This window comes from Oratosquilla oratoria, unplaced genomic scaffold (genome assembly GCF_046742065.1).
Source record: "Oratosquilla oratoria isolate Oo_2021 unplaced genomic scaffold, ASM4674206v1 SCAFFOLD45, whole genome shotgun sequence".
Lineage (NCBI taxonomy): Eukaryota > Metazoa > Arthropoda > Malacostraca > Stomatopoda > Squillidae > Oratosquilla > Oratosquilla oratoria.
The window spans coordinates 5,373,244-5,382,638 of NW_027467710.1; the positions used below are offsets into that span (position 1 = coordinate 5,373,244).

The 9,395-nt window shown below is 44.5% G+C and overlaps 1 protein-coding gene across 1 annotated transcript in view; it reads right to left on the bottom strand.

The window, feature by feature from the left end:
• Positions 1-1,281: 1,281 nt before the first annotated feature.
• LOC143023311 (uncharacterized) overlaps positions 1,282-9,395 on the bottom strand; it is a 134,368-nt gene continuing 126,254 nt past the window's right edge. Inside the window, exon 2 of the mRNA XM_076181839.1 lies at positions 1,282-4,240. Coding sequence (XP_076037954.1) covers positions 1,303-4,240 — 2,938 coding nt within the window. The 3' untranslated portion in view covers positions 1,282-1,302. The remainder of the gene's footprint in view (positions 4,241-9,395) is intronic.

Here is a 9,395-nt window from a genome sequence, read left to right on the forward strand (position 1 = left end):
CATTATATATATATATATATATATATATATATATATATACATACGTGTATGTGTGTGTGTGTTTGAAACTTTGACAACAAATGAAAATGTGAGTTAAATATGGGTTCTCTCCGCTACGCCATCACTTGGGGCAAATTTCCAAATCTGTCCTTTCCGCTTCCGCCAGCGGAGGAGTGGCCCGCAGTAAGCCATGACTCGAAGTTTGTCCCAAGAAGGATTCTTGAAGACACGCCGCAACCATGAGATTTGCTGACTACATCTACAGATGCTCCAGGCCCGAAAACCCGAGGAAAAGGAACAGGAGCCTGTACGACGAGGATGACGTCGAGATGAGAGAGGTAAAGGAGCAGACGCCTCAACCACGAAGGACCTGGGGACCCGGAGGACACTTTCGAGATGAACCTCGTCCATTGGTGCGCACCGTCCAGTGCTCCTGCTGTGAGCCGATGGAGGTGGACGAAGTGTGGGGTCCTCAGGTCGGTGTGCGTCCCCAAGGAAGACTTGGACCGATAATAAGAGAGGGGAAGCTACATATTTGCCCATGAAGAAAGACTTGTACAGCCCGACCTCCTCAAAGCATTTCTGGCTCAAACTGAACAGAAATCAGTAAGCCACGTAAAGATTTGCTCTCATGGGTCTTGACGGTTCCGTAACAATATCCTGGGGCGTAATTAACAGACAGCTTCTGTAGCTTAACTCTGTCGGCGTGGGCGCTAACAGCGTCTATGATCTTCTTAACCTCAGTCTTAAGGGATTCGATGGGATATCCCGCAATTTTGTACAATGTGGATTCGTCTGCAAGGAAAGTATCGATTTTATCAAGGTACTCCTCGGAAGGGATCAGAAGGAAACAGGCAGCCTTACAGAAGGGGACATAGCATCTCTCGATGTTGAGAGCCGCTTTACTAGTATAGATGTAGATACATACATACATACATATACCAAGGCTTTTTCCCCCTTCCAAGGGAGGTAGCCACAAAGGGAAAGGCATAAAAACACTCCCACCCATTTCATCCCTAAATACACTCCACACCCCTCCCACCCTTCCTCTCATCTGAGCACCTCCTGGATGACGGGTCATCCCTGAACCCTGCCCACCGCCCTGGGTCAGAAGCAGTGTCGCAAGACACAGTACATCCACAGCAAGGCCGCTTCATTTAATCGGCGACCCCCCCTCTCCGTCCCCCTTTGCATATAAGGAGAGGACGGGGAGAAATCCCTTCGGGCTGCGTCAAAATTTACTCACACATACTACCCCCCACCCCCACCCACCCGCCCATTCCTCCTCATGCAGTCACAACATCATCCATATACAACCATTCTCCACTCACCTCTGTCTTCCGTCCTCTCCCTTCCTTCCTCAACAGACATTCCCCTCTTCCCCAAAGCCCCCTTCACCCCATCCATCCACCTCATCCTAGGACGTCCCCTCATGTTCACTCCCTCCACATCTGCCTTCCATACCTCCTTTACTAGTCTTTCTTCACTCATTCTTTCCATGTGTCCAAACCATCCTAATATTCTTTCATCAACCCTCTCTCCCAAATCCTTTTTCACCCCTGTTCTCCTCCTCACCTCCTCATTTCTCACTCTATCTAGCCTAGTAACCCCCACCATACTTCTCAGACACCTCATCTCAAACACATTCAAACTCCTTCTCTCTTCTTCTCTTATGTTCCACGTTTCTGCCCCATACAGTGCTGTTGGCACAATCACTCCTTCATACAGTCTCCTCTTCGCATCCATTCCCAAATGTCTATTTCTCATTACACTCTTTAAACCACCAAGGCATTTACTCGCTTCTCTCAATCTACATTCTACCTCCACCTTCACTCCACCTTTTCCTGCTACACTTGCACCCAAGTATCTAAAACTGTCCACTTCCTCCAGTCGCTCTCCCTTAATGTTCACTTCCAGTCTACTGCCATTTTCACCCCTTGTACATCTCATCACCTTACTTTTACCCACATTTATCTTTAGCTTTCTTCTATCACATACTCTCCCAAACTCTGCCACCAGCTTCCTCAATCCCTCCTCTGACCCTGCCACAAGCGCAGTGTCGTCCGCAAACAACAGCTGGCTCACCTCCCACTTTTCTCCATTTTCTTTAACCATCTCCAATCCCTGACTCACTACCCTAGCATTCACCTCTCGCACCACCCCATCCATGTATAAGTTGAACAGCCAGGGCGACATAACGCATCCTTGACGAAGTCCCACCTTTACTTCAAACCACTCACTCTCTCCATTTCCAATCCTAACACATGCTCTACTACTCACATAAAAACTCTTGACAGCTCCCAAAAGCTTTCCTCCTATCCCATAAATCTGCATAACCTCCCACAGTGCCTTTCTGTCTACCCTATCATAAGCCTTTTCCAGATCCATAAAAGCCCAAAAAACATCCTTCCCCTTTCCTATAGCTTTCTCACATATCTGTCTTACCACAAAGATCTGATCTACACAACCTCTACCCGTCCTAAATCCACACTGTTCCTCACCAATTACTCCTTCTGTTCCTCTCCTAATCCTCTCAATTAAGATTCTCCCATAAGCCTTCCCTACTACACTCAACAGGCTAATCCCTCTGAAATTACTACATTCACACTTGTCCCCTTTTCCCTTGTAAAGAGGAACTATACAGGCACTACTCCAGTCCTCCGGTACTCTACCCTCTCTCCAGCAAACATTAAATAATCTCACCAACCAGTCCACCATCACTGAACCTCCCTTTTTCAGACATTCTGCATGACATCCATCCAGACCAGGTGCCTTACCTGCTTTCATCATCTTTACAACTGCCTTCACCTCATCCTTCCTTATTTCTCCTCCATTCTCCTCACTCATCACTCTCATTTTCTTCGTATTTCCCACTGCAGCTATCTTTCCTTCCCTATCCTCCTTCACATTCAGCAACTCCCTAAAATATTCTGCCCATCTTCCCCTCACTGCCATCTCTTCCATTATCAACTCTCCATCTGTACCTTTTACCTTTTCTTCCCTACTTGATTCGCCTCCTCTTCCTCTCTTAATTTCTTTCCAAAACATCTTTTTATTACTTTCAAAATTTTCTGTCATACTCCTACCCCATTTCACATCTGCTCTCCTCTTTGCCTCCTTTACCTTTTGCTTTACTTCTCTTTTCTTTTCTTTGTACGTCTCATATGACTCCCCTGTCCTCTTTTGTAACCAATCTGTGAATGCTCGCTTCTTCTCTTCTACAACCTTCTTTGTTTCCTCATCCCACCATTCACTACCCTTTCTTCTATTTCCCCCTGTCCTTCTTGTTCCACACACCATCCTTGCACACTTTAAGACTCCCTCCTTGAACCATCCCCATTCCTCCTCCACACCCATCTCTGCTCTATCCTTTACTCCCTCCCACTCCTCCTTCAGCTTCTTTTCGTACTCCTTCTCCTTTTCCTTTTCATTCAAGGAGTTCACTCTAAGAACCTCCCTACCTTTTGTCCCTTTCCTCCTTCTCCATCTATCCTCCACTCTCAACTTACCTTCCACCAAAAAATGATCTGATATTCCCCCACCCTCTCCCCTTAGCACATGTACATCCTTAACTCTTCCTATCATAATCCTATTTACCACTACATAATCCATTAGCGCTCTATCTACCACCCTTCCCTCCACCACCCTCTCCCATGTGTACTTATGCTTGACTTTCTTCCGAAACACTGTATTTGCTATCATCAACTCTCTTTCTAGACACATTTCCACCATCAACTCTCCACTACGATTCTTTCCTGGAACTCCACACTTCCCAACCACTCCATCGATTGGACCATTTCCCACTCTAGCATTAAGGTCTCCCAGTACTATTACATTGACATTTCTTCCTAAACCCTCTATGCACTCATTTAAATCTATCCAAAAGGCCTCCCTTTCTTCCATGTTCTTCTCACTGCCCGGCCCATATGCACTTACAAAGACCCACATCTCCTTTCCCAGTTTCACCTTCATCCACATTATCCTTGAGGAAACCTCCTTCCACTCCACTACCCCTTTACCTATCTCCTCACTTACAAGAATAGCCACCCCTTCCCTCCCTCGCCCTCTCTTCACTCCTGATAACCTCCCACTTACACTCCCAAACATGCACTCACCCTTCCCTTTCAACTTAGTTTCACTCAAAGCCAACACATCCAACTTTCTTCTCACAAACATACTACCTATCTCTTCCCTTTTACTCTCATCTGTACCACATCCACGCACATTAAAAGACCCAAACCTTAGGGTGCTGGCCCGAGGCCCGCCAGCACCCCTTATGCCTTCACTTTTGTCTTTAGGATGTGTGCCCCGTGGGGCTACAGGGAGAAGGATGCCTAGTCCCTCTCCCCGTCCCTTTCTTCTCGCCTCTTACGATCCAAGTGGGAAAACTTGGTGGCAGTATTCTTTTCCCCCACCACAGGGAATTCCCCCAATCAGAAAGAGAATACTCAGAGAAATGGTACAGGACAGCAACAAGGGGTTGGGGGACAGCATAACGGAGGACCATTAATTACATTCTACGAGAAGTCTACCTTGAGGGCGAAACCTCCAAATCAAAATTGAAAAAAAATCTATTACGTCAATTACTGCAAATCTGTACCAAAGAGGCCTCCTTCCATTGCCCCAGGGGACAACAATTCACTATCATAATTAATGGTGGCCAAAATCCTCTCAAATTCGACAATATCATTTAATGCATGATGTTATGTGGGCTTCAAGGCAAAATTATTGACCCAATATTACTATGGTCACAAATCGTTTCACAAACTCTTTCAGAAACATTACTGACTCAAAATAAAGGTATATACGGACGGAAGAAATATTTGAAAAAATAGATTTAAAAATCATTACGTTTTAATGAAAGGAAAGGAAAAAAGAAATTACAGTCTTCGACATTTTATCATTGTCGTCATCTTCCTTCATTTTCTTATTGCTATTTTAGCCCCTGAACAATGAGGGGCATCCCCTCAGCTGAATAAAATCGCTTGGCCAGAGAATCCCTCTTAACAACGCCATAATTCCTCAAACACCATTTGACGTCCCATTGAACCAGTGGTGGGATTAAACCGGTTATTACCGGTTCATGCGAGCCTGTTCTTGCAATTCTATGACCTCTGCGAACCGGTTATCAAAAATTGACTTCCACGGGGTAACTACAGCCTAAATGATATTTGCATACATCTTGCCCAGTGAACCTGTTAAGAATTTTTCGAATCCTAACTTGTGCTTGACAATCTCATAATACCAGAAAGGATTGCGTTCCTGGGTGCGTTCCTCGGTGTCCTGACTGGCATGATTTTCCTCATGTCACCCAGGAACGCACCGAAGAACGCGTCCAGCTCTCTATAATACCTCAAATACCATTTCCATTCCTATTAAACCCTTTATATACAGGGATCACCGCCTTCTGTTGAATAAAATCACCTGGCGGCAGGAGTAGCAATCAATACGTCTTCTCTTTTGAGTAACAGGAGATTCCATCGGCTGAATTAAATCACGTGACGGCAACAGTAAAAACACGATAATGACATCTTTAGCGAAATCCTTCTTGGAGACGTGTCTTAACCTTTTGGATAACGAGTTGGCTTTCCGTCAAAGTCTGCGCGGTAGCCAAGTGGTTACCGTGTCGAACTCAATTTTATTCCCTGGAGTTGCATAGATCTTCAAGCTCTCTCTCTCTCTCTCTCTCTCTCTCTCTCTCTCTCTCTCTCTCTCTCTCTCTCTCTCTCTCTCTCTCTCTCTCTCTCTCTCTCTCTCTCTGCCATATCTCTTTTTGCTGCTCTTAGTTTTTCCCTGACGGAGTTGGGAGGAAGTTGGGAATCTTTGAGTCAGTTCTTAATGACTTCTGATTCATTTCTTAGCATTTCTGTGTCTTCTCTTAAATATTCCCATGCGGCACTGAAGAAGAGTTCGCGTGGGTAGTGCAATGTCTGGCCTCCGATCCGTGTGTGTGTGTGTGTGTGTGTGTGTGTGTGTGTGTATATATATACATATATATATTTATATATATATACATATCTGTATATATATGTATATATATATATATATATATGTATATATATATATATATATGTATATATATATACATACATACATATACCAAGGCTTTTTCCCCCTTCCAAGGGAGGTAGCCAAAAAGGGAAAGGCATAAAAACACTCCCACCCATTTCATCCCTAAATACACTCCACACCCCTCCCACCCTTCCTCTCATCTGAGCACCTCCTGGATGACGGGTCATCCCTGCACCCTGCCCACCGCCCTGGGTCAGAAGCAGTGTCGCAAGACACAGTACATCCACAGCAAGGCCGCTTCATTTAATCGGCGACCCCCCCTCTCCGTCCCCCTTTGCATATAAGGAGAGGACGGGGAGAAATCCCTTCGGGCTGCGTCAAAATTTACTCACACATACTACCCCACCCCCACCCCCCCCGACCATTCCTCCTCATGCAGTCACAACATCATCCATATACAACCATTCTCCACTCACCTCTGTCTTCCGTCCTCTCCCTTCCTTCCTCAACAGACATTCCCCTCTTCCCCAAAGCCCCCATCACCCCATCCATCCACCTCATCCTAGGACTTCCCCTCATGTTCACTCCCTCCACATCTGCCTTCCATACCTCTTTTACTAGTCTTTCTTCACTCATTCTCTCCATGTGTCCAAACCATCCTAATATTCTTTCATCAACCCTATCTCCCAAATCCTTTTTCACCCCTGTTCTCCTCCTCACCTCCTCATTTCTCACTCTATCTAGCCTAGTAACCCCCACCATACTTCTCAGACACCTCATCTCAAACACATTCAAACTCCTTCTCACTTCTTCTCTTATGTTCCACGTTTCTGCCCAATACATTGCAGTTGGCACAAACACTCCTTCATACAGTCTCCTCTTCGCATCCATTCCCAAAAGTCTATTTCTCATTACACTCTTTAAACCACCAAGGCATTTACTCGCTTCTCTCAATCTACATTCTACCTCCACCTTCACTCCACCTTTTCCTGCTACACTTGCACCCAAGTATCTAAAACTGTCCACTTCCTCCAGTCGCTCTCCCTTAATGTTCACTTCCAGTCTACTGCCACTTTCACCCCTTGTACATCTCATCACCTTACTTTTACCCACATTTATCTTTAGCTTTCTTCTATCACATACTCTCCCAAACTCTGCCACCAACTTCCTCAATCCCTCCTCCGATCCTGCCACAAGCGCAGTGTGTGTGTGTGTGTGTGTGTGTGTGTGTGTGTGTGTGTGTATCCTATATGAGAGTTGAAATTACTCATAGATATATGTAATACCGTCATAATGACGGCGTGGACCATTGGGCACCCTATACATATAGGGCTTCACCGGATATAATGAATAAAGTCACATCACAGAAATGTCTCACCAGAAACCAGTTGGCAACGAAGTCAGATTACTGCCAACCCCCCTTCATAGCCAATATCAATAGCACAACCAAAATAAAACCAGGCCTTCCTCTTGGATCATAGTCTCCTAAAGGTCCAACCGCATTGCCTCATCTGCTTACGGCCAGTATGCCACCGAATGTCAGTAAGCACTGTCCAAGTACATCCAAGTCTTGGACATTAAACAACATCAAGAAAATGAAGATCTATACTTACAACGTAAGAAGTCTCTCACAAGACCACAAGCTGGAGAGTTTAATGGGATCACTAGACAACATCAAGTGGGACATTGTACGACTGAGCCAAGTCCGAAGAACGGAACAAAAGTTCATACAATTACAAGATAGTCCCCACCTCTTCTACTATAGAGGTAAGGACAAACCGAGAGGTTCCTGGTAACGTAGTCAACTTCAGTAGTTTATCAGACAGGGTAGCTTGGATTGTCATTAGGCTGTGTAAAAGGTACATTCTAAAAATAATTCAGTATTATGCACAAACTTCACAGACTTGAGACCATGAAGTTGAGTCCTCCTATGATGATTTAAGTCAGGTAATGGATAAAAAAAAAAGTAAGTACACGTTGGTAATAGGCGACATTAATGCTAATAGTCAAGTATATATATATATATATATATATATATATATATATATATACATATATATGTATGTGTGTGTGTGTGTGTGTGTGTGTGTGTGTATGTATATATATATATATATATATATGTATATATATACATATATATATACATATATATACTGTATATGTAAATATATACACATATACAATCTAAATAACCGTCGCGCAGAGGATTCGAACCACCGCCAGTAGACTCAAGAGAGTCCGTAAGCACCCGCCTTAGACCACTCAACCATAGACGATCTAAAAGTGTATGAACTCGTAATCTATCTGATTACCGAGATGGGGAGGGTGCTAACTGCCCCCCATATAAACCCCCTTTTTACAATACACCTAATCGCACCAATGGGAATGGTAAGGACTAGATCGAATCCCCCTCACGCTTCTCGTCATCGTAACTATGTGAATAAATTCGCTAGTGGACAGCGACATCAATCATACAATCTAAATAACCGTCGCGCAGAGGATTCGAACCACCGCCAGTAGACTCAAGAGAGTCCGTAAGCACCCGCCTTAGACCACTCAACCATAGACGATCTAAAAGTGTATGAACTCGTAATCTATCTGATTACCGAGATGGGGAGGGTGCTAACTGCCCCCCATATAAACCCCCTTTTTACAATACACCTAATCGCACCAATGGGAATGGTAAGGACTAGATCGAATCCCCCTCACGCTTCTCGTCATCGTAACTATGTGAATAAATTCGCTAGTGGACAGGGGGGGCAGTTAGCAACCTCCCCATCTCGGTAATCAGATAGATTACGAGTTCATACACTTTTAGATCGTCTATGGTTGAGTGGTCTAAGGCGGGTGCTTACGGACTCTCTTGAGTCTACTGGCGGTGGTTCGAATCCTCTGCGCGACGGTTATTTAGATTGTATGATTGATGTCGCTGTCCACTAGCGAATTTATTCACATAGTTACGATGACGAGAAGCGTGAGGGGGATTCGATCTAGTCCTTACCATTCCCATTGGTGCGATTAGGTGTATTGTAAAAAGGGGGTTTATATGGGGGGCAGTTAGCACCCTCCCCATCTCGGTAATCAGATAGATTACGAGTTCATACACTTTTAGATCGTCTATGGTTGAGTGGTCTAAGGCGGGTGCTTACGGACTCTCTTGAGTCTACTGGCGGTGGTTCGAATCCTCTGCGCGACGGTTATTTAGATTGTATGATTGATGTCGCTGTCCACTAGCGAATTTATTCATATATACACATATATATATACATATATATACATATATATATATATATATATATTCATATAAACATACATATCAATCAAATCAGCCATCCTGAGTCCACTGCTGAACAAAGGCCTCCTTCATAGCTTTCGTCTTCCAC